The 24892-nt window shown below is 46.2% G+C and overlaps 1 protein-coding gene across 1 annotated transcript; it reads left to right on the top strand.

The window, feature by feature from the left end:
• Positions 1–18520: 18520 nt before the first annotated feature.
• Positions 18521–20023, top strand: LOC127184770 (germ cell-less protein-like 2). The gene has a single exon (XM_051141151.1). It carries the CDS (start codon positions 18521–18523, stop codon positions 20021–20023), a length of 1503 nt encoding a protein of 500 aa, XP_050997108.1.
• Positions 20024–24892: the final 4869 nt, after the last annotated feature.

Below are 24892 nucleotides of genomic sequence, written 5' to 3'. Positions count from 1 at the left end.
AGAGGTTAGAGGGCAGAAGCAGAGGGCAAAGGGCTTAAGATTGGAGCAGAGGACAGAAGAAAATGGAGAGATCAGAGGGCAAAGGGTGTGAAGCCTGATGGCAGAGGCCTGTGACCTCAGAACAGAGACTCTCCTCACTGTCCCACTCCTCTCAAATTTTCTGAAGGAAGCAGGCTAAATCATTGTTGCCCTTGCAGCTCCCCCCACCATTACTGTCCTTGTTACATACTGGCACCTTTTAATAGGGTGTGGTCTTTGACCCTTCTGAGAGTCTTTAGTACATGAGATCAAATGCAGGACTGTAACACACACCTCAAGGAAGTAGGTGTCAGAAAGGTTGTGTGTGACCTATGTTGGGGCTAGAACTGCCACCCACACCTTATTTCATGTACTTGCAATATCCTGAGACCAAGCCCCAGCCCTATGCAGTGACATTTAGGAATACCCATGGCTTTCCCTCTGATCCTGTGAAATGCAGCTTCAGGGACATTTGGCTTTAGCTCCATTCTGACCCTCCAGTGTCTGCCTATCAGAGGATTGCGCATCTTACTCCAAACCTTGAAGAAACCAAGGTTCCTTATCATCTATCCACCCTTCCCTTCCCTCCCTCCCTGCTCCACCATCAGAGACTGAGAGTGACTTAAATGTTTTCACATCAGTTAATTTTATTGTCACCAGCATGAAAACTACCATGTGGTGAAGTTTTTTGTTTTCACATCATTGACCACGGATCAGCTGCCAGACCTATTCACCAACGTGCTCGTTGTCTACAAGCTGGCTGGGTCCTCATTGCAAATGAGTGCACCCTCTGGGCCAGGTTGAATCGGCTCCGGTGCGGTCATGTTGGCACCTTCCTTCACTTGTTCATGAATAAGTGATGACAATGCAGCTGTTTTGCTTGGCTCTTTAGGTGCTCTCAGTGTCACGGTTTTCTCTGGAGCCTTTCTCCCGGTGGTCTTCGGTAGCACTTTCTTCTTCTTCCGGGTGATCTGAAAGGATCACACACTAAGGTTACAAGGACACTGGGTTGGGAAAAGACAGCATGAGGTGTGGGCTTTATGAAAACGGGGAGAGGTGAAAGGGTTTATGGCGGCCCAGAGAAAGTCGTCGGGAAAGACATCTCTGGAGAAAGGAGGGGATGAGCTCAGGTTGGGTCCTCTCACCTTTGGAGCTTTTTCAATAGAAAAATACGGTCGAGTCTTTTGAACACTAGAAGCCTTGCGCTGCTTCTTGGGTTTGGCTTTGGAGGTTGATTGGGATGGTGGTTTATCCACCTTGGGCGCTGGGGCTTTCCTGGGCATTCTTGTCACTCTGAAGTTTTAGAGTAGACTGGACCAGAGCACTGAGCACCCCTGCTTATCTACTCTGCTAGAACAATGGCGGGCCCCACCCCTCAGCCCTGATTGGTCAGCGAAGTCCTCCCCAGCCAATAGAAGCTAAAGAGGGCTAAGACCTCACAAAGCCCTACCTCTGACCAGTTTGAGGATGAAGGGAGTCCAGGGCAGGCTGCCTGAGAATCCCAGATATGCCTTATGCATCAAAAAGTCCCACCTTCACACCCTAGCGAGGGAGGCACTGTGCTAGATCTAACAATCTGATTGAAAACAGGAGGCTTTGCTTAACCCTCTTAGACCTGCTCATGGTTCCTTGCTTCTTCATATGCCTGTTAGATTGCTGGAGTTTGCTACTTCAAACTAGTTAAACTAACCCCTGATCTGTATTTTTGGTTACATTGACTGTCCCTTAGTTCCTCATAGTATTTTTGATAGGATGCATAATTACCACCCAAAGTAATAGGGCCTTATGATGAGTACATTGATATGAGGATCATTATAAAACTTCAATAGCAAAAGCCACGTGCCCAATAAAGACATTGCCTTTACAAAGTACAGCCCAAACCATGTTTCCCATATTGACATCACCTTTCCTATTACAATTTGTCATCTAAGACTTCCTATTTTTTTTAAACCCCAGTTTAAAATAGATGTTTTTTCTGCCAGTGTTTTGTATTATTGACAGAAAATAGAGTGAAGTGCACACTGTTTAAGGTTCTATGTTGTTTGCTTGGAGTATTGACCTCTATCACACTATGTTTTTTATTTCATGAGATTCTGTTCCTCATATTTTGTTCCACTTTTCCTTTGTAATAGTACTACTGGTCTTCTCATCCGATGACCTTGACAAATGTATTTAAATTAGAGCATCATATGTATATTTGTTCTTGTGAAATATTTGTGTGTTCAAGTATGTACTGTGATGGGCTGTGCTACGCTATCTCTAGCTCACTGCTTCTCACCGTGCAAGGCATTTCATGGGAATGTACATACCAATTTTAGCAGGAACATTCCCATCCTCTTTTGAGGGAAACCTTTGTTTGTTCAGTATCCCCTGCCACAAATATTGATGTTCTGGTCACTGTTAGTTATGCCTCTCATGGACTTCTAAACATACATGTGTGGCCAGGGAGAGGCTGTCTTAGTCTTAGATTAATGTGATTGTCTCATCGCCTGGTCCTGTTTCAGAGTTCTATGAACTGTGTTCTTTCTACAACACAGACATTTCTTACCATTCTTAAGGATACAGCTGATGTTAGAGTGCCAGCAAGGACCAGTTATGATGACCACCATCTTCCCTGTCATGTAATAATCTACTCTTCTTGGTTGAGCTATTTAAACAGAGATTTCCTGTGAGCTGAGCTTCTGCATCCTCCATCTTCAAGAAGGCATCATGGGCCAGGAGACAAAACTAGTTTGTAAGTTCATTTTCTCCTTTCATTCCTTGATGGCAGCTGTTCTGAAGTGGGGGCTGAGCCGACATTCCCACCAAGCAGCAAGAAAGCCATGGGATTCAGCTCTCCATTCACCCCTCCTTGGGTTTCTCAAGACCCAGAGGGAAGCTCCTCTCCTATGACAAGAAAGGTGGCATAGTTGGTTTGTGTCTCCTTTTAGCAAGCCAAGGCAGTGGTGGCACTTACCTGTAACCCCAGCTGAGTCAGGGGGCAGAAGCAGGCAGATTTGTGTGAATTCAAGGTCAGCCTGGTCTACAGAACGAATTCCAGGACAGTCAGGGCTACACAAAGGAACTCTACCTCAAAACAACACAAAACAAAACAACAACAAAAAAAGAAGCTGAATAAAGACTTAACCATAAGCTCCCTTGTCCTGGAGAGGTATTGGTAGGGCCCATCACAAAAGTGAATACAAGCAGTATTATTAGAAACCAACATGAGATTGATCACAGATTGATGGTAACTATAGACACTCTAACTCATGCTCACAAATATTTTGACAAGTAATTGCAAATTTGTTAACATTCAACAAAAAGACATTATTAGTTAGAAATGATAGAACTGAATACAGTAAAAGTACACTAATTTGAGTAGCTTTTTCCAGTATGAAGAATACAAGAAATGATATGTGCACTTGAGAAAACACCAATATAATTAATCTAATCTGAACAGAAAGACTATGAACTTCAAGAAATTGTAGACACTTAGGAGTTAATAAGAAAAGACTTGACTTTCTAGTTTTGGGTGTTCAGAAAGAAATGAAGGTCAGAGTGAGACTGATGTTTTAATTTCTTTTCTGTTGCTGTGATAAAATGTCATGGCCAATGCAACTTATAAAGAAAGAGTTTATTTGAGTTTATGGTCCTACAGAATTAGAATTCACACCCACAGGGACAGTATGGCAACAGATAGCTAGATCATGAAGCTTAGAAATCTTATCTTTAATCAAAAGCATGAAACAGAGAGCACACTGGAGTAGGGTAAGGCCATGAAATTTCAAAGCCTACCTCCAGGGATTTGTTTCCTACAGTGAGGCTGAATCATCTTCCCCCAAAAGTGCCACCAACTGGGAACCAAGTGTTCAAACACACAAGTCTATAGAGTTATCATGCGAATTACCACACTTCGCTCACTGGCCCCATATTAAAAAAAAAACCAATATTTTGTATTTCTTACGTATAGTGCTCGAGAGAATACATTACCATTTAAAGGGGGAGTAATTGGCATGTTGTAAAGAAATACTGGACCAAAGTGAGACCAAAGACCAGCAGGGCAAACTCTAAATCCTGTAGCTTCCTGTCTGATATCTGACCCTTTAATTTCAAACGGATCTACCCCTCCAGCTTTGCTGCCTATAGCACACATCTCTCTGGTTCAGCTCCCTATATGAAGCTTTCTTTGACAAATGTCTCATGCTTCTGGTATGTCCAATATCTTAGCATCTATACTGCAATCAAGATTTCACTTTCAGAGCTTCCTGTGGTGTCTTTCAGGGCCTCTTGTTTTCTCAGGATTTTCCTTCTTTCGGGGACTCTCCATTATGTTGCCTGGCCTCAGCCACTCTCTGAAACCACAGAGGAAGAACTTCCTCATTCTTATATGTTTTATACTTCCAAATCAGTTTAGCTACCACATTAGTATGGACTTTGGTCCCCTTCAACCACTGCACCGCCAACTTTTGTATGTTGAAGCAATTGCTTTCTAAGAGCAGAAAATGCCTTAGGTTCTTTTTCAAAACTTGGAGGCTTAACTGGGCACCACTTTTTTTTTTTTTTTTTTTTTTTTTTTTTTTTTTTTTTTACTGAACCAGAACAGAGCAGCCCTCTCTTTGAAGCTTCAACGTCCTTAACAATTACATTCCTTCTTTCAGCTCATAACTTGGCTGTAGCAATGAGTTTCGTAGTCCTTTATTTCTCTCCAATTTGTTCTGCCATCCTGGCTGGCAGTTAAAGATTCAATGTACAAGTTTTTTAATTGAAAATAAATCCTTCTCACATACAAAAAAAAAAAAAAAAAAAAAAAAAAAAAAGAAAGAAAGAAAAGAAAGAAAAATAAATAAATAAATAAATAAATGACTTAATCATCAAGTATAATGGCTATAGATTTTCTTGTCAGCCGAAGAGTAGAGAAGACAGAGATGATTAAGAGGTTTGGATCAACAGGAATATATGTATCAGCATATACAAATATTTCTCTGAAATTCTATATAAAAGAATTCTGATTTTATAAAACAACCCAAGACACTATTTATTAAACTATGCCATGATATGTAAAAAATGAATTTTCTTGTCCCTTTCAAGAACACAGAGAGAATGGCAGACATTTTGAAAGTAATTTTGGACTAGTGATATTCTTATGACTTGCTGGAAACCTGTGGCTTTAGTTTGTTTATTTAAGCCTTATTCGGTTAGCATCAAACAAATTGGGGCATGGTACAAGCAGAGATTGACAAGCAGTAATGAACCAGAGATTTAACCAATTAGAGTAGGTATTTATAGATAAATGAATACAAAACATAGAAAAAGGTTCAACAATCACCAGAGAAATGTAAAAAAAAATCAATGAAATATCATTTTATAGCTGCAAAAGTGACACAGAAACAAATAAGCAAAAAGAAACCAACTGAATATAGTAAAATTGACCATAAAAAATGCTAGTGAAAATTACAAGAAGTTTTAGCCCTATGGAGTTGCTAGTGGTACGACAAAATGGTACAACAAATGTGAAGAGACATATGGCAATTTCTATTGCACTTCTAGCCCTAGCTCTCTGAGAGCAGAGCCAGATAGATCTTCATGATGTCAAGGCCGTTCTGCTATATGTTGTAAGTTTGAGTCCAGCCAGGGTTACACAGCGAGATATCCTCTAAATGAGGAGGAGGGAGAAGGAGGAAAAGGAAAGGAAGGGAACTTACAGTAATGACCTGCATGACAAGACATGCCTATGGGTGCAATAGTGACATGAATGTTATGATGACAACAAAATTCATTCTGATTGATTTAAGGACCAAGGTGTTTTTAATTCACTGATATAGAATTTTGTATATACATGCAATATTTGTAATTGTACCCATATAACTCAACTATAATACAAGGTTTACTTTCAATGCCGTGAAAGTGCTATCAGGATGTTTAGGAGAAATAAGTCATACAAATTAAATATTAGTAGATTAAGTCATGGTCATGTCATTTGCTAGTCTACTTTTATCACAAGAATATACATCTTAGGTGCAGCACATAGATATGACTCTATAGAAAGACAAGGTATTCAAAAACCCTAGAGACATGCAGAATATGGCATTTAAAAATGGTTTCATTACTTTAAAGATTCATTGACAATGAGACAGGTTAACTCCTGGCAACACCCAGCCTACCTCAAAGAAGATGATGAGCATCAAAGAACCTCCTTATGCAGATGGCTTCAAATGTGGCAAACTAGACACTGGGCAAAAGTCCTCATTTCTATCACAGACAGAATTCTTCCTTAAAAAAGGGCAAGCTTGGATGCAGGCAGAATTGACAGCCAAACTCTGCCAAGACAGGGTAAGCAAGTCCTCAATAGTTCCTGCCTCATAAATATGTTTGTCAGATATATTGGGGCCAGATGCTTCAATGTTACAGAGAGTTTTTGGTGACTATTCAGGTAGAAAACTGTCTCTGTCATCTTCTCATTTGGAAAGCTACTAGCCTGCACTCCCTGCATACTCAGATAACCAAGTTTACACCTTCTGAAGTCTCTGAGGGAGTTGAAGACCAAGTAGCTTAGTTTTACAATGAAGCTTAATTGTTTATGGGTTAAGATGTTTTTAGGTCCAGTTAGGTGTTCTAAGTTGATCGTGACAATATGTGATGGAGATCGATTCACGTTCAGAAATTTAGATGCACCAAGATAGGAAAGATGTCTTCTTCAAGGCTGTCAAATACAAATATCCCAAATACTAAGAATGTAACATTTGTATAATTAATTCCTAATTGTGTCAGGGTTCTTCTTGCCATAGGTAATCTATTGTATATATGTGTAATAATATAAATGTATATGTACAGAAATAAAATAATTTCTAAAAAGAAAAAAGAAAAGAAAGAGGATTGAATTTAGTAACTAAGAGATTATAGGTGACCTTGGTGGCAACATTTTCAGGAGCGTGGTAGAAGACAAAAAACAGACTTCAGTGGTTAAAGCTTTAATATACAGACAGGAAGTGTGAAAGTAAAAGTAGATTATAGTCTTACATGGCTTCCCTGAGAGCAGAGGGAGGAAAAGACAATAACCGGAGGTACTACACAATTTAAAGGAAGGCTTGAGCAAGTGTGCAGGTTGTAGGTTAAACGCTATAAGAGAGAAGAAATTAAAACTACCCAGCGATGGTGGATAATTGATAGAGTGAAGCGCTGAAGAAGACAGGAAGGGTCAGGATAGCATTGCTGGGGAGATTAACTCTGGAGGGGACGTATATTATTTTTGTTGTGATACCTGGGAAAAGGCGCAATTTATAGCTTTTTGGAAATGTTTCCTTGGTATTCAAAAATGTGACTTATTGGGATCATTAAATGAGGAAGAGAGAAATTTTCTCTCATATTAAAATGACTACAAATGCTCTACTATTTTGAATCTTGGGCATTTCAAGTTATCCCTTCACTGTAGGCACAATGAGTGACCTTTGCTCCTTGTCACTGCCAGCATTTATCAGTGTAATTTGTATTTTAGCTATTCTTAGACACATATACCAATATATTGTTATTTTTATTGTGTATTTATTACATAGTTCATGGTGCTGAATGACATTTCCTATATTTACCTACATTAATTATATATCCACTTTTACTTTTAAACAATTCCCTAAGAAAACTTATATTGTGATTCAAGTTTCACAAAAAAAAAAAAAAAAAAAAAAAAAGAGTGCAGGCGTCTTCAGAAGCCAGAGAGGTGCAATGGGCATACGAGTGTAGGGGTGAATGCAGAGGCCATTGGGAAACAGTGAGTATGTGAGTGTATGTGCCTTCTGAGTCAAGGGTGCCAGTGGTCATGTGTGTTTGTTAATACAGGTGGAGGCTGGGGCCAGATGGGACCAGTGGGCATTTGAGAGCATGTACATGCAGAAGGCAGAGAGAGCCATGTGTGTATGAGTGTAGGTGCCTGCAGTGGCCAGGGTAGTTAGTGGCCAGGTTTGCACAGTTGCCTTCCACAGGCCAAGAGTCGAATGGCTATATGACTGCAGAAAATCAAAGTCTCATGCCCACCTCCCCTCGCTGACCTCTGCAGGCATCTACACCTACATGTAAATTGGAACCTTGGTCTATGCTGGACTCTGCACCTAAGGGTCACCTGAAACCCTGTCCTCTGCAGGCACCTGGACTCCTATGCCCACTGCCATTCTCTGGCCTCTACACGTAGTTAAACTCCCATACCCACTGCTTTTTCTGACCTCTGCAGTCATTGGCACTGACAAAAACCCTGTGCCCATGGCCTCTGCATGTACCTGCACACACTGTCCCACTGCAGCTCTCTGCCCTTTAGAGTCACCTGCACTCACACACACAATGGTTGCCTCATCTCTGCAGGGAGCTGCACAACTGTCAAGGGAGTGTAGCTGAGTGCAGAGGCTATAGTGGGACAGTGGGGATATATGTGTGCTGTACAGGCAAGGGGGCAATGGTCATGTGAGTGCAGAGGAGTGCAGAGCATAGAAGAAGGCATGGGCATGTGAGTGCAAGTGCCTGGAGAGGCCAGAGAGATGCAGTGTGCATTTGTTTGCATGTGCCTGAAGGGGAGAAAGTTTGTTAATGCGGAGCCCAAGGGAGGCTGTGGACATGGGGGTGCAGTTGCATTCCAAGGTCAGAGATGGGTGGTAGACATGTCAGTGCAGCTCCCTGCAGATGCCAGGCAGCCATTGAGTGCTGAATACGCTTGTCTCTTGAGGGCAGAGAGCTGCAGTGGGAAAGTGAGTGCAGGTGCATGCAGAGGCCATGAGCACCTGGGTTTGCTGAGTGCCAGTGTCTGAGGAGATCACAAAAAGCAGTGGGTATTGGAGTAGCTACTTGTGGAGGCCAGAGAAGGGCAGTAGGCATAGGAGTCCAGGTGCCTGCAGAGGACAGGGATTCAGGTGACACGTAGGTGCAGAGGCCTGTATAGACCAGGGATCCAATTCACATGTAGGTGTAGATGCCTGCAGAGGTAAGAGAAGAGAGGTGGGCATGTGAGTTCACACTTCTATTGAAGACAGGATACTAGTTTGCCTTCAAATGTAGGGGCCTCCAGAGGTTAAAGTAGGAGGTGGACTGTAGGTGAAGGTGCCAACAAGGCTGACAGTGAGCATTGAGTGCAGGTGCCTGCACAAGACCCATGGGGGCCTTGGGTATGTGAGGGCATGTCCTGCAGAGGTCAGAAGTGGGAGGTTGGCCTGTGAGTGCAGGTGCCTACAGAGGTCAGGAGGGGAAGTGGGAATGTGAGTACAGTTGTAAGCTGAGGTCATAATGTGGCATTTGGTATGTGAATACAGGTGTCTATAAAGGGCAGAGAGATGCAGTGGGAAGCTGAGTGCAGCTGACCTCTGTGGCCAAGGGGGGGCAGTGTGTGTGAGCACATGTTCCTGCAGAGAGCAGAGTGGGAGAGTGGGATGAGTGCAGGGTCCATGCTGGTCAGTGGCCATATGAGCACACATGCCTGCAGACTAGGAGTTCAGTGGACATGGGAATGCAGATGCCTGTAGAGGCAAGTGTGGGGACAGTGTGCATGTGAGTGTGGGTTCCTGCAGAGGCTAGGGCAGGCAGTAGGTATGTGAGTGTTTGCAGTTGGCACATGTGTGCAGTTGCCAGTAGAGGACAGATGACATCCATGAGCATGACAGTACAGTGTGATCTGATGATGGAAGAGTTCAATGGGCATGTGAGTGCAGGTGCCTTCAGAGGACAGAGAGGGTCAGTGGGGCTGTGATGCTGGTGTCCTGAGACAAAAGAAGAGTGCAGTGTGCATGTGAGCATGGGTTTCTGCAGAGCACAGGATAGCAGTGGGCATGTGAATGCAAGTTCCTGAGGAAGACACAGGAGGGTAGTGTCAAGCAAATAGAGTTGTCTGCTTGGGCCAAAAGGGTAAAGCAGCCATGTCAGAGAAGATGCCTGCAGATGCATGAGAGGCAGTAAGGATGTGAGTACAGGTCCCTACAGAGGCCAGGTTGTGGCTGTTTGAGGGTTCTGGTGCCTGGAGAGCCCATGGTGTCAGTGAACAGGTAGATGCTGATGCCTGCAGTAGCCAGAGGTGGACATGGGCACGAGAGTGCAGGTGCCTGTGGAGGAGGAGGAGGCAGTGGGCATGAGAGTGCAGGTGCCTGTGGAGGGGAAGGAGGCAGTGGGCATGAGAGTGCAGGTGCCTGTAGAGGGGAAGGAGACAGTGGGCATGAGAGTGCAGGTGCCTGTAGAGGGGAAGGAGACAGTGGGCATGAGAGTGCAGGTGCCTGTAGAGGGGAAGGAGACAGTGGGCATGAGAGTGCAGGTGCCTGTAGAGGGGAAGGAGACAGTGGCATGAGAGTGCAGGTGCCTGTAGAGGGGAAGGAGACAGTGGGCATGAGAGTGCAGGTGCCTGTAGAGGGGAAGGAGACAGTGGGCATGATAGCGCAGGTGCCTGTAGAGGGGAAGGAGACAGTGGGCATGAGAGTGCAGGTGCCTGTAGAGGGGAAGGAGACAGTGGGCATGAGAGTGCAGGTGCCTGTAGAGGGGAAGGAGACAGTGGCATGAGAGTGCAGGGGCCTGTAGAGGGGAAGGAGACAGTGGGCACGAGAGTGCAGGTGCCTGTAGAGGGGAAGGAGACAGTGGGCATGAGAGTGCAGGTGCCTGTAGAGGGGAAGGAGACAGTGGGCATGAGAGTGCAGGTGCCTGTAGAGGGGAAGGAGACAGTGGCATGAGAGTGCAGGTGCCTGTAGAGGGGAAGGAGACAGTGGCATGAGAGTGCAGGTGCTTGTAGAGGGGAAGGAGACAGTGGGCATGAGAGTGCAGGTGCCTGTAGAGGGGAAGGAGACAGTGGACATGAGAGTGCAGGTACCTGTAGAGGGGAAGGAGACAGTGGGCATGAGAGTGCAGGTGCCTGTAGAGGGGAAGGAGACAGTGGCATGAGAGTGCAGGTGCTTGTAGAGGGGAAGGAGACAGTGGGCATGAGAGTGCAGGTGCCTGTAGAGAGGAAGGAGACAGTAGACACGAGAGTGCAGGTACCTGTAGAGGGGAAGGAGACAGTGGGCATGAGAGTGCAGGTGCCTGTAGAGGGGAAGGAGACAGTGGCATTAGAGTGCAGGTGCTTGTAGAGGGGAAGGAGACAGTGGGCATGAGAGTGCAGGTGCCTGTAGAGGGGAAGGAGACAGTGGGCATGAGAGTGCAGGTGCCTGTAGAGGGGAAGGAGACAGTGGGCATGAGAGTGCAGGTGCCTGTAGAGGGGAAGGAGACAGTGGCATGAGAGTGCAGGTGCCTGTAGAGGGGAAGGAGACAGTGGGCATGAGAGTGCAGGTGCCTGTAGAGGGGAAGGAGACAGTGGGCATGAGAGTGCAGGTGCCTGTAGAGGGGAAGGAGACAGTAGCCACGAGAGTGCAGGTGCCTGTAGAGGGGAAGGAGACAGTGGGCATGAGAGTGCAGGTGCCTGTAGAGAGGAAGGAGACAGTGGGCATGAGAGTGCAGGTGCCTGTAGAGGGGAAGGAGACAGTGGACATGAGAGTGCAGGTGCCTGTAGAGGGGAAGGAGACAGTGGGTATGAGAGTGCAGGTGCCTGTAGAGGGGAAGGAGACAGTGGGCATGAGAGTGCAGGTGCCTGTAGAGGGGAAGGAGACAGTGGGCATGAGAGTGCAGGTGCCTGTAGAGGGGAAGGAGACAGTGGGCATGAGAGTGCAGGTGCCTGTAGAGGGGAAGGAGACAGTGGGCATGAGAGTGCAGGTGCCTGTAGAGGGGAAGGAGACAGTGGGCATGAGAGTGCAGGTACCTGTAGAGGGGAAGGAGACAGTGGGCATGAGAGAGCAGGTGCCTGTAGAGGGGAAGGAGACAGTGGGCATGAGAGAGCAGGTGCCTGTAGAGGGGAAGGAGACAGTGGGCATGAGAGAGCAGGTGCCTGTAGAGGGGAAGGAGACAGTGGACATGAGAGCGCAGGTGCCTGTAGAGGGGAAGGAGACAGTGGACATGAGAGCGCAGGTGCCTGTAGAGGGGAAGGAGACAGTGGGCATGAGAGTGCAGGTGCCTGTAGAGGGGAAGGAGACAGTGGGCATGAGAGTGCAGGTGCCTGTAGAGGGGAAGGAGACAGTGGGCATGAGAGTGCAGGTGCCTGTAGAGGGGAAGGAGACAGTGGGCATGAGAGTGCAGGTGCCTGTAGAGGGGAAGGAGACAGTGGGCATGAGAGTGCAGGTGCCTGTAGAGGGGAAGGAGACAGTGGCATGAGAGTGCAGGTGCCTGTAGAGGGGAAGGAGACAGTGGAATGAGAGTGCAGGTGCTTGTAGAGGGGAAGGAGACAGTGGGCATGAGAGTGCAGGTGCCTGTAGAGGGGAAGGAGACAGTGGACATGAGAGTGCAGGTACCTGTAGAGGGGAAGGAGACAGTGGGCATGAGAGTGCAGGTGCCTGTAGAGGGGAAGGAGACAGTGGCATGAGAGTGCAGGTGCTTGTAGAGGGGAAGGAGACAGTGGGCATGAGAGTGCAGGTGCCTGTAGAGAGGAAGGAGACAGTAGACACGAGAGTGCAGGTACCTGTAGAGGGGAAGGAGACAGTGGGCATGAGAGTGCAGGTGCCTGTAGAGGGGAAGGAGACAGTGGCATTAGAGTGCAGGTGCTTGTAGAGGGGAAGGAGACAGTGGGCATGAGAGTGCAGGTGCCTGTAGAGGGGAAGGAGACAGTGGGCATGAGAGTGCAGGTGCCTGTAGAGGGGAAGGAGACAGTGGGCATGAGAGTGCAGGTGCCTGTAGAGGGGAAGGAGACAGTGGCATGAGAGTGCAGGTGCCTGTAGAGGGGAAGGAGACAGTGGGCATGAGAGTGCAGGGTCCTGTAGAGGGGAAGGAGACAGTGGGCATGAGAGTGCAGGTGCCTGTAGAGGGAAGGAGACAGTAGCCATGAGAGTGCAGGTGCCTGTAGAGGGGAAGGAGACAGTGGGCATGAGAGTGCAGGTGCCTGTAGAGAGGAAGGAGACAGTGGGCATGAGAGTGCAGGTGCCTGTAGAGGGGAAGGAGACAGTGGACATGAGAGTGCAGGTGCCTGTAGAGGGGAAGGAGACAGTGGGCATGAGAGTGCAGGTGCCTGTAGAGGGGAAGGAGACAGTGGGCATGAGAGTGCAGGTGCCTGTAGAGGGGAAGGAGACAGTGGGCATGAGAGTGCAGGTGCCTGTAGAGGGGAAGGAGACAGTGGGCATGAGAGTGCAGGTGCCTGTAGAGGGGAAGGAGACAGTGGGCATGAGAGTGCAGGTGCCTGTAGAGGGGAAGGAGACAGTGGGCATGAGAGTGCAGGTACCTGTAGAGGGGAAGGAGACAGTGGGCATGAGAGAGCAGGTGCCTGTAGAGGGGAAGGAGACAGTGGGCATGAGAGTGCAGGTGCCTGTAGAGGGGAAGGAGACAGTGGGCATGAGAGAGCAGGTGCCTGTAGAGGGGAAGGAGACAGTGGGCATGAGAGCACAGGTGCCTGTAGAGGGGAAGGAGACAGTGGACATGAGAGCGCAGGTGCCTGTAGAGGGGAAGGAGACAGTGGGCATGAGAGTGCAGGTGCCTGTAGAGGGGAAGGAGACAGTGGGCATGAGAGTGCAGGTGCCTGTAGAGGGGAAGGAGACAGTGGGCATGAGAGTGCAGGTGCCTGTAGAGGGGAAGGAGACAGTGGCATGAGAGTGCAGGTGCCTGTAGAGGGGAGGGAGACAGTGGGCATGAGAGTGCAGGTGCCTGTAGAGGGGAAGGAGACAGTGGGCATGAGAGTGCAGGTGTCTGTAGAGGGGAAGGAGACAGTGGCATGAGAGTGCAGGTGCCTGTAGAGGGGAGGGAGACAGTGGGCATGAGAGCGCAGGTGCCTGCTGCTCTAGCAGCTCATGGCACATTTGAATGAAGGAGCCTTCAGAAGGCTAAATGGACAACAGTGTACAATGCAGACAGAGGCCAGAGGGGCAGTAGGCATGTGTGTTCATGCTATAGGTCTTCTTGTGGTATCCTTGACCCCTCCTGCTCCCTCTACCCTTTCTCCCACTCTTCCACAGGACTCCCCGAACCAGGCCAGTTGTTTGGCTGTGGGTCTCTGCATCGCTTTCAAGCAGCTGCTGGATGAAGCTTCTCAGAAGACAGTCAGGCTAGGCTCCTGTATGCAAGCTTAGATGAGTATCATTAATAGTGTCAGGGGTTAGTTTTTTTCCCATGGGTTGGGTCTCAAGTTGGGCCAGTCATTGGTTTGCCATTACCTCAGTCTTTAATCCGACTTTATCCTGCACTTCTTGCTGGCAAAACAAATTTTGGGTCGAAGGTTTTTATGGGTGGGTTGTGTCCCCTTTCTTCCACTGGAAGTCCCACCTGGCTACAGGAGGTGGTGACTTCACATTCCTTAACCCCTACTACTAGAAGTGTCAGCTAGGATCACCCCTGTAGACTCCCTGGAGCCTCCCCTGTCCCAGAGATGCCCCCACCCAACCAATTTCCTTTCTCTCTACCAGTCCTCTCCCCACCCTCACACTCCTCACACCTGATCCCCACCCTCTCTCCCACCCAGTTCCCTCCCTCCATCTACTTCAGATGTCTATTTTATTTCCTCTTCTGAGGGAAATTCAAGCGTTGTTCCTTGGATTCTCCTTGGCTTCTTTGGGCCTGTGGATTGTAGCACGGTTATCCCTTAATTTATGGCTAATATCCACTTATAAGTGAGTACATGCTATGCATGTCTCTCTGGGTCTGGGTGACCTCACTCAGGATGATTTTGTTCTAGTGCCATCCATTTGCATGTAAATTGCATGATGTCTTTGCTTTTAATAGCTGAGTAGCATTTTATTGTGTAAGTGTACCCCAGATTCTTTATCCATTCTTTGGTTGAGGGGCATCTAGGTTATTTCCAGATTCTGGCTATACTGTTCTCTGAACATAGTTGAGCAAGTATCCTTGTGGTATGGAGGAGCATCTTTTTGGTATATGACCAGGACTGGTACAGCCAGGTCTTGAGGTAAAGCTAGTCCCAATTTTCCGAGAAAGTGCCAGATTGATTTGCAAAGTGGTTGTCCAAGTTTGCACTCCCACCAGCAATGGAGGAGCGTTCCCTTTGCTCCATATCCTCTCCAGCATGTGCTGTCCCTTGAGTCTTTGTTCTTAGCAAATTTAATGGCTATAAGATGGAATTTCAGAGTCACTTTGGTTTGCATTTCCGTGATTACTAAGGCCATTGAACATTTCTTTAAGTGTTTCTCAGCCATTAGAGATTCCTCTGTTGAGAATTCTCTGTTTAGCTCTAGACCCCATTTTTACTTAGATTATTTGGTTTGCTAGTGTCTAGTTTATTGAGTTCTTCATATATTTTAGATATTAGCTCTCTATCAGATGTATGGCTGGTGAAGATCATTTCTCATTCTGTAGATGAATGCAAAAAGATCCGTATTCATCATTATGAACAAAACTCAAGTTGAAGCAGATCAAGACCTCAACATAAAACAAAACACACTAGATCTTTCTAATTTTTTAGTGTAGACACTTCCTCATACGACCACTTCCAATGTGTCTCTAGGGCATTATTATGCTGTGTTTTTGTTTTCACTTAATTTAGGAAAAATTTCTTTCTTTATTTCTTCTTTGACTCATTCACCATTGTACAATGAGTTGTGTAGTCCCAAGTGTTTGTGTATTTACTGCCGTGTGGGCTTTCTTTCTTTCTTTTTTTTCTGTCAATTTTAAGCTTTATTGCATTTGGTCACATAGAATACAAAAATTGATTCCAATCTCATTGAATTTGTAAAGATTTATTTTGTGTCCCCTGATTTTAGAAAAACTTCAATGTACTGCTGAGTAGATTGCGTGTTCTTTGGTGTTTGGTTATAAAGTCAGTAGATATCTATAAAATCCTACTGATGATGATGTCAAATAATATTGTATTCTCTATTTCTTCTTCAGATGATCTATTAGAGAAGGTGAGTATTAAAATAAATTCTTAATTAATTGATGATAGTTGGCCTTTAATTCTAGTAAATTTTTACAATATAACATTGGGCACCCCTGAGAGTGAAGCTTAGAAGTTTAGGATAGTAATGTCTTCTTGGTTAACTGCCCTCTTGGCTAGAATGAAGTTTCCATTTTATCTTTTTAAATTAGCTTTATTTTGAAGTCTATTTTTTTTCACATATTGGGATAGGGGTACCTTGTTACTTCCTTTTGTCATTTGACTGGACTATTTTAAACAATTCTTTGATTCTAAAGCTGTGCCTATTGCCGAATATGGCGCCACACACCTTTAATCCAAGGACTCAGGAGACAGACGCAGGTGGATCTCTGTGAGTTTGAGGCCAGGCCTGGTCTACAGACTGAGTTCCAGGACAGCCCAGACTGTACAGAGAAATCCTGTCTTGAAAAACCAAAAAGGAAGGAAAGGAAGGGAGGAAGGAAAAGAAAAGAATCTGTGCTTGTCTACACAACTGAGATTTGTTTCTTGGAGGCAGCTTGTGGGTAGATTTCATTTATTGACACCCTCAGTCAGTCTGTGTTTTTGGATTGGAGACTGAGGCCATTGATATTTAAAGTTATTATTGAAATGTACATGTTAGTTGTGGTAAGCAAGTTACTGACTTTGTTGTTGTTATGTGTACTCTCACTGGTAATTTGTGTTTTAATAAAAATGGTTTTTTTTCTACTGTGCTCACTCATCTTCTAAGCCTAAAATAATGCTTTCTATATTTTCCCTATGTTTCATTTGTGAAAACTTATATAGCTACTAAGGAACTCTGTGCAGTGGTTCCCCAGGAAAATGGGAATTGATCTATCCCCAAATCCAGCTGTACCATTATTGTAATTTAGGGGCTGTAGAGATGGCTCAGCAGTTAAGAGCACTGATGCTTCCTCCAGAGGTCCTGAGTTCATTTCCCAGCAACCACTTGATGACTCACTCACAACCATCTCTTATGAGATCTGGTGCCCTCTTCTGGCCTGCAGGTGTACATGCAGGCAGATCACTGCATACATAATAAATAAATAAAACTTAAAGGAAAAAAAAATACTCTGAGATTCCATCTTATACCTGTCAGAATGGCTAAGATCAACAACACAACTGACAGCTCATGGTGGCCAGGATGTGGAATAAAAGAAGTATTCACCCATTGCTTGTGGGGGTGAAAACTTATACAGCTACTAAGGAACTCTGTGTGGTGGTTCCTCAGGAAAATGAGAATCGATCTACCCCCAAATCCAGCTTACCACTCTTGTAATTTAGGGGCTGGAGAGATAGCTCAGTGGTTAAGTGCACTGTCTGCTCATCCAAGGGTCCTGAGTTCAATTCCCAGCAACTACATGGTGGCTCACAGCCATCTATAAAGAGATCTGGTGTCCTCTTCTGGTGTGCAAGCGTACAGGCTGGCAGAACACCATATACATAATAAATAAATAAATCTAAGAAAAGAATTGCAATTTATTTACAGTAAGTTGTCCCACAGAAACTGAATACGTAATCATTCAAATCATTCAAATCATTAAAATAAAAACATAAACCATCAAACACATACACATTAAGCAAACTGGATTTATAAGGAACCTCTAGTAAATATATTTTTAATCTTTATATAAATAAGCAAAGCAGGCACAAAACTTTTTTATTAATGTAATTAATTTTTCAGATTTCATCTAAACTGTTATCCCATCACTTGTATCCTCCCATTCCTCCCCCTCCCACTTTCACCCTATTCCCCTCCTCTAGGTCTATGACCAAGGGGGACCTCCTCCCCTATATGGTCATAGGCTATTAAGTCTCATCTTAGTAGCCTGCTTATTCTTTCTCTGAGTGCCACCAGGCCTCCCTACCAAGGGGTAGTGGTGAAATATGGGGCACCAGAGTTCATGTCAGAGTCCTACATACATGAAATTAATATTTGTCCTTTATTGTAATAAAAGTGACTAATAAAATAAGCAATAACGATGTTTTCCATTGTTAAAAGTTGTTGGTCAATGATTATATTCAATCCTACTGACGGTTGAGTGCTCTGTCATACTCCAGGAGTGGGATTACACTACATACAACGATATGGCTTTGGCTTGGCTGTCATCATAGAAAAGAAAATTCAGCTTACAAGGCTGAGGCAGTAGAGTTCTTTATTTGGATGACAGAAATCAGCTTAAGCAACAAGTGTGACCCATTAGGAAACAGTGGAGAAAGGGGACAGGGGGAGGAAAGTAGAAGAACATGGGCGGGGGGGGGGGGCCCTAGGGGGGAGGGGACAAAGGAGGAGATAAGTTAGAAATAAGAGAAAGAAGGGGGAACAGGAGGGAAGAAAGGGAGAGAGAGGAGGGAAGTGGAGAGAGAGAGGGAAGTAGGGAGGGGCAGGGAGTGGGAGAGGGAGGGAGGAAGTAAGCATGCTAGGTTACACTGCATAGTTTACAAGGGGCCTGCTATCAGGGGGCGGGGCCACAGCTCAGGTCCAACGTAGACAATGGATAATGGCCTGCCTTCTCTGTGACATTGTCTCTGCCTTAGAGAAACCCAGTGAGTCTAGGCACTAGTGCCAGACTCCAGCCATGCCATGAGAGAGAAGCCTCTGCAAGGGTCTTTTAGAGGTTCCCGGAGGTTTCATCAATGGGGCTTTTAAACAGTCGGATCTTGGGAAGCCAGGATTCCAGTTTGGTAGATCCAGAGCCACCAGAAGCTACACCAGGACCCAGTTTCGCGTCAAGGAGCCGCAAGCGCAAACTGAGCAGTTGTGACTGTTTGGGACCAAGGGTTGACATCTGTGAATCTGAAAACCAGGGAGTGAATCTCCTTCAAATTCTTGGCATTTTTTGCAGAAAAAGAGTCAAGATTGCATCGAGGCATGCCTACCAGACCTTATTTTTGAAAGGGGAGGATAGTGACATTAAAATCCGTGCTCTAGGGAAAATATGGCGTTTACACAAAGTATTTTTATGTCAATCAGGCTACTTTGCTAATATCCTCAAAGGTACTTGGAAAGAATCGAACAACGACATTATTGAACTGGGAGTTAAGGACGAGAGTATAGATAGAAGATCTTTACACTTTGTGTTCGGTTCCTTGTACCTGGACGAAGACTTGCCATTAAAACCTCTTCAAGTTCCTCACGTGTTGGCAGCAGCCTGCCTGCTCCAGGTAGAGCGCGTGATTCAGCAATGTAATGAGACCATGAAGCAAACCATCGGTATGAAAACTGTATGTTCGTATTACATAGCGGCAGAAACACACAGGTTGAAAGCTGTGAAAACAAGGTGCTTTGAATGGCTTCTTCACAATTTCATGACACATGCAAGAGTTCAGCTTTACAAGGAACTGGATGTGAAGCTTGTGTACTTACTTGTATCGTCTTCCGATTTACTAGTGATGGGAAAGGAGATCGATGTGTACAGCAGAGTTAAAGAATGGATGTTCCTCTGTCTTCACCCAAGCTGGAAAGGTTCCGTGGATCAGCTTTTAGACTGTACCAACAGCTGGCTTTCCCAGCACATGGAACGTTTGGGTAGCATGACTTTTCTTGAAAGTGAGGAAGGACTGGTGTTCCAGCCAGTGTTTAAACAGCTGAGGCTTCAGCACATCATCTATGACCTGCCCCCCACACGCATTCTCGAGCGAGATCGTCTAATACCTAAAGAATGGCTGTCATCTGTGTATAAACAGCAGTGGCTGGCTTTGTTTCACGCACAACAAGACGAGGAAATTGGACCACAAACCATCAATGAAGAAGAACTTGAAAGGTGCAGTATGAGATGCGGTAAAAGGATCAGGAAAGACGGTAAATACTCTTGGAAGTGGTCAGCTTGCAAATTTAGCTTTCCTTTACTTGTCACCTTTACTAGTTACTGCATAATTTTCAAGCAAAGGCATCCGCGGTGTGATGGCTCTCCCTGTCTAAATCATAGAAGAAATGTAGTATTCAGAATAACTTTGGTGCATTTTGACTCCGATGGGAAAATCGCTTTTAGGAAGACAACTGGTTATAAAACGCTTACCCTTGACGACGAGGAGCATGTTGTAATGAAGTTGGGTGACACAGCATTACCTTTCCCTTTATACATATTCTGTAATTTCCTCTTCATATTGCCAACTGCCGAAGACCTTGCCAAGTATTAGACCACATGAGGATTTGGAAATCATTTAAAAAACATTTAATTGGAAGGCCTCATGATGAATAGTTTAACAAAAGGAAAATTATGACTAGTCTAGTACCATCAAAAATGAATTTCTCCATCTTCAACTTATTTCCATGTATTTATGAAGCAAACTTTGACCTCCAACAAAGTATTTGTCAAATCAAATGAAAAGAAGCTAGTCTTTTGATTTTCACTTACCAGCAAGAGTCAAGCTTCCAGTGGAAATAAGAGACTATCTTTGCAAGGAAAATCTTCTCTATGAACTTGTTAAGTAGATTTGACCCTAGCTAAGGTTGAAACAAAATAAAAACTTCTCCATTGCCAGAACTGTTGTGAGCCATGCCGTTATTACAATATTATGTAAGTCATTGGTTAGGAAAGAATAATTGGGATTAGTCACTGCTAATGTATGCTTTCAAATAACGTCAAGCTTTTCCAGGTCATGTAACATATGATTATTGTTGTTTTAGAATTGGTTTTCCAGAGATTTCAGTTTTGTATGATTTCAATAATTTTTGCTGCTAATTATCTCTAACTATAGTTGCACACAAATAGTTATAAATATCTTATAATTAACTACCATGTCATATGCTATATAAGCAAGAGAATTATATATGTAATATATGTACATAGAAGTATATGTTTACATACATATATTCATGTATTTATGTAACTGTAAAGACCAAAATCTGCAATATTTGAAATGCATAAACAAACTGGTAAATCAAAAATAGACCTTTATGATACCTCTTATCTTTTTTTTTTTTTTTTTTTTTTTTTGAGACAAGGTCTCTCTGTGCAGCCTTGGCTGTATTGGACTTGCTTTGTAGACCAGGCTGGCCTCGAACTTAGGGATCAGCCTGCCTCTGCCTCCCTGAGTGCTGGGATTAGAGGCATGCGCCACTGCACCCAACTGTTATACCTGTTATCTAGCTATCAACATATAAATTATTTCATAGTATCCTGTTCACTTTCTCTGCCTTAGCTTCTTTACCTGTGCTGTGAATTTAAAAAAAGAGCTTATGAACACAGTTGCAGGGGAACCGTTTATTTTATCTCACACTTCACGGGCTCAGTGTGCATGGCAGGAGCTTGAAGCAGCTGGTCCCATCACATCTACAATAGAAAGAGATGAGCGCTGTGCAAGTGCTCAGCTAAGTTTCTCCAGCATAAGCTTCAGGCTCTGAGTCAAGGAGAAGAGGCTTCCCACTTGGATTTGCCTAAGCAGGATAATCTCCCACAGGCCTGCCCAGAAGCCTGGACTCTCACTTAATTGTCCATGCAGCTCACTACCACTTTATGCTATAAAACGCAGCTAGTCCAACTTTAAAAGTCCCCTGGAATAGTTCCAACACTTTGGTTTGTTTGACTTGTCTTCATTATTTTTATTTCACACACGAATGGATTTTGTTTTTCTCACATCCATCCTCCCTGCCTCTTTCCCCACCTTCTGGGTTCATCTTCTCACATGTCGCTCCCAACTGCATTTGTTTTTAGATGTAATCTACTGAGTCCAGTGTCTTGTCCGTATGCACATGAGCAGGGACGGTGCATGTGAGTTCACATTCCTGCTGGGCACAGGAGAGCAGTTTGCCCACGAGTATCTGTGCCTCCAAATGTCAGATGTGGCTAGAGGAGAAACTGCTGGTGCCCGCCAGGCCTGGCAGTGAACACGTGAGTGCAGGTGCCTGTACAAGACACCTGGAGGAAGTGGGCTGGTGAGGGATGGTCCCTGCAGAGGACAAGACAGCCCTGAGCCTGTGAATGCAGGTGGTGGCAGAAGACACATGGGGACAGCAGGCATGTGAATAGAAGTGTCTGCAGAGGCCAGAGAGAGAGGCAGTGGGTGTGTGAGCCCAGGTGCCTGCTGAGGCCAGAGGCAGGGAGCAGGAGTGTGAGTGCAGGTACATGCAGAGAGCAGAGTGGGCCATGGGATATGTACAGAAGCCAGGGTGCTCAGTGACCACGTTTGCACAGGTACCTTCTGAGGGACAAGAATGCAGTGGGTATGTGAATGCAGATCCATGCAGTGACCAGAGGAGGGCGGTGGATATCAGAGTTCATGTGCCTAAGAGACAAAGTGGAGGTGTTGGGCATGTGACTGCTGGTAGCTGCAGAGGGTGACAGTGGGTATTTGTGTTCAGTATCCTTCAGAGGGCTACACGGAGCACTAGGCATGTGAGTGCATGTGTCAGCAGATGCCAGCATGGCCATTGGCACTTGAGGGAAGCTATGGGCCAAGACCAGAGTTGGGCAGTGGCATGTTAGTGCAGACTCCTAGACAGGACAGGCTGTCATTGGGCATGTGAATTCAGTTCTCAGTAGAAGCCAGAGAGCTGCAGTGGCACATGAGGGCAGTGGGCACATGAGTGTAGGCGTCTGCAGAGGCCAGAGGTGGGCATTGTGCATGAGAGTGCAGGTGCATGTGGAGGCAAATGGAGGTGGTGATTTGTTACTACAGGTGGCTGCTAATGCCAGTGGGGAGTGGCCCTTTGAGTGCAGGAGCTTTCAGAGGGCTAAAGAGGCCAGAGAGATGTAATGGACACATGAATGTAGGTTAGTGAGGAGGACATAGTTGGGCCTTGAATATGGAATGTATGTGCCTGCAGAATGCTGGTAACCTGTGAGGCCAGAGAGGTGCAATGGAGTGTAGGTGTGTACAGAGGCCATGGGGAAACAGTGGGTATGTGAGGGTATGTGCCAAGGAGCCAGTGGTCATACGTGTGCAGTTGACTGCACAGTATAGAAGATGACAAGTCTATGTGAGCTCAGGTGCCTGTGGGACCCAGAGAGAGGCAGTGGGCATGTGCATGCCGGTGTCTGCAGGAGACAGAGAAGGATAGTTTGTATGTGAGAGACTGTGTTTGCAGAGGCCAGAGAAGGTTAGTGAGGCTATGAGTCAAAGTCCCTATAGTGCCCAGGACATGTAAGTGCAGATGCCTGGAGAGGGCAGATAGTGAAGGGAGCATGTGAGTGCAGGTGCCTGCAGAGGCCAGAGAAATGCAGTGGGCACACGAATGCAGGTGCCTGCAGAGGCCAGAGAGATGCAGTGGGCATTTGTTTGAAGGTGTCTGCAGGGGATACAGTGGGCAGTTTGCATGTGAGTACAGAGCAAAGGAAGGCTGTGGACATGGGCGTTCAGGTGCATGGCAAGACCAGAGCTGGGAGGTAGACATGATACTGCAGATTCCTGCAGAGGCCAGGCAGCCACTGGGTATGTGAGTGCAGGTGTCTCTAGAGGGGAGGGAGCTGCAAGGAAAAGGGAGTGTAGCTGCAAGATGTGGCCAGAGGGGGGCAGTGTGTGTGTGTGTGTGTGTGTGTGTGTGTGTGTGTGTGTGTGTGTGTGTTTCTGTGTGAGCACAGTTATCTGCCGCAGATAGAAGAGAAGGACAGTGGCATATGAGTGCTGGGGTCTAAGGGGCCATGGTGGTCAGTGGCCATATAAGTGCAGGTGCCTGCAGACTAGGAGTTCAGTGGACATGTGAGTGCAAATGCCTGAAGAGGAGGCAAGTGTGGGGCAGTGTGCATGTGAGTATGGGTTCCAAAGAGGTTAGGGCAGGAAGTAGGCATAGGAATATAGTCTCCTGCAGAGGACAGGATGGCAGTGGGCACATGAGTGCAGTTGCCTGCAGAAGACAGATGACATCAGTGGGCATGACAGTGCGGGTGTGCCTGGGGATGGAAGAGCTCAGTGGGCATATGAATGCAGGAGACTTCAGAGAACAGAGAGGGGCAGGTGTCTCTGTGATGTCAGGTGTCCTCAGAGGACAGAAGAGTACAGTGTGCATGGGAGCATGGGTTCCTGCCGAGGACAGGATAGCAGTGGACACATGAATGCAGGTGCCTGCAGAAGACACACTAAGGTAGTGACATGTGAATAAATTTGCCCTCTGAGCCCAGCAGGGTAGAGTGGCCATGTCAGATAAGATGCCTGCAGATGCATGAGAGAGGCAGTGAGGATGTGAGTACAGGTCCCTGCAGAGGACAGACTGTGGCAGTTTGACTGAGACTCCAAGTGCCTGCACAGCCCAAGACGTGAGTGGGAGGTATGTGTAAATGCCTGTAGTAGCCAGAGGTGGTCATTGCGCAAGAGAGTGTAGGTGCCTGAGGAGAGGAAGGGAGACAGTGGGCATGAGAGTACAGGAGTCTGCTGACGCCATGAAGGCAGTGGGCATGTGTGTGCAGGTACCTGCAGAGGTCATGAAGGCAGTGGGCATGAGAGTACAGGAGTCTGCTGACGCCATGAAAGCAGTGTGCATGTGTGTGCAGGTACCTGCAGAGGTCATGAAGGCAGTGGGCATGTGTGTGCAGGTCCCTGCAGAGGACATGAAGGCAGTGGGCATGTGTGTGCAGGTACCTGCAGAGGTCATGAAGGCAGTGGGCATGTGTGTGCAGGTACCTGCAGAGGTCATGAAGGCAGTGGGCATGAGAGTACAGGAGTCTGCTGACGCCATGAAAGCAGTGTGCATGTGTGTGCAGGTACCTGCAGAGGTCATGAAGGCAGTGGGCATGTGTGTGTAGGGACCTGCAGAGGTCATGAAGGCAGTGGGCCTTTGTGTGCAGGTACCTGCAGAGGTCATAAAGGCAGTGGGCATGTGTGTGCAGGTACCTGCAGAGGTCATGAAGGCAGTGGGCATGTGTGTGCAGGTACCTGCAGAGGTCAGGAAGGCATTGGCATGTCAGTGCAGGTACCTGCAGAGGTCATGAAGGCAATGGGCATGTCTGTGTAGGGACCAGCAGAGGTCATGAAGGCAGTGGGCCTTTGTGTGCAGGTACCTGCAGAGGTCATGAAGGCAGTGGGCATGTGAGTGCAGGTACCTGCAGAGGTCATGAAGGCAGTGGGCATGTG

The sequence above is a fragment of the Acomys russatus genome, chromosome X, assembly GCF_903995435.1.
Source record: "Acomys russatus chromosome X, mAcoRus1.1, whole genome shotgun sequence".
Taxonomy (NCBI): domain Eukaryota; kingdom Metazoa; phylum Chordata; class Mammalia; order Rodentia; family Muridae; genus Acomys; species Acomys russatus.
This window is presented reverse-complemented; position numbering and strand designations above follow the sequence as displayed.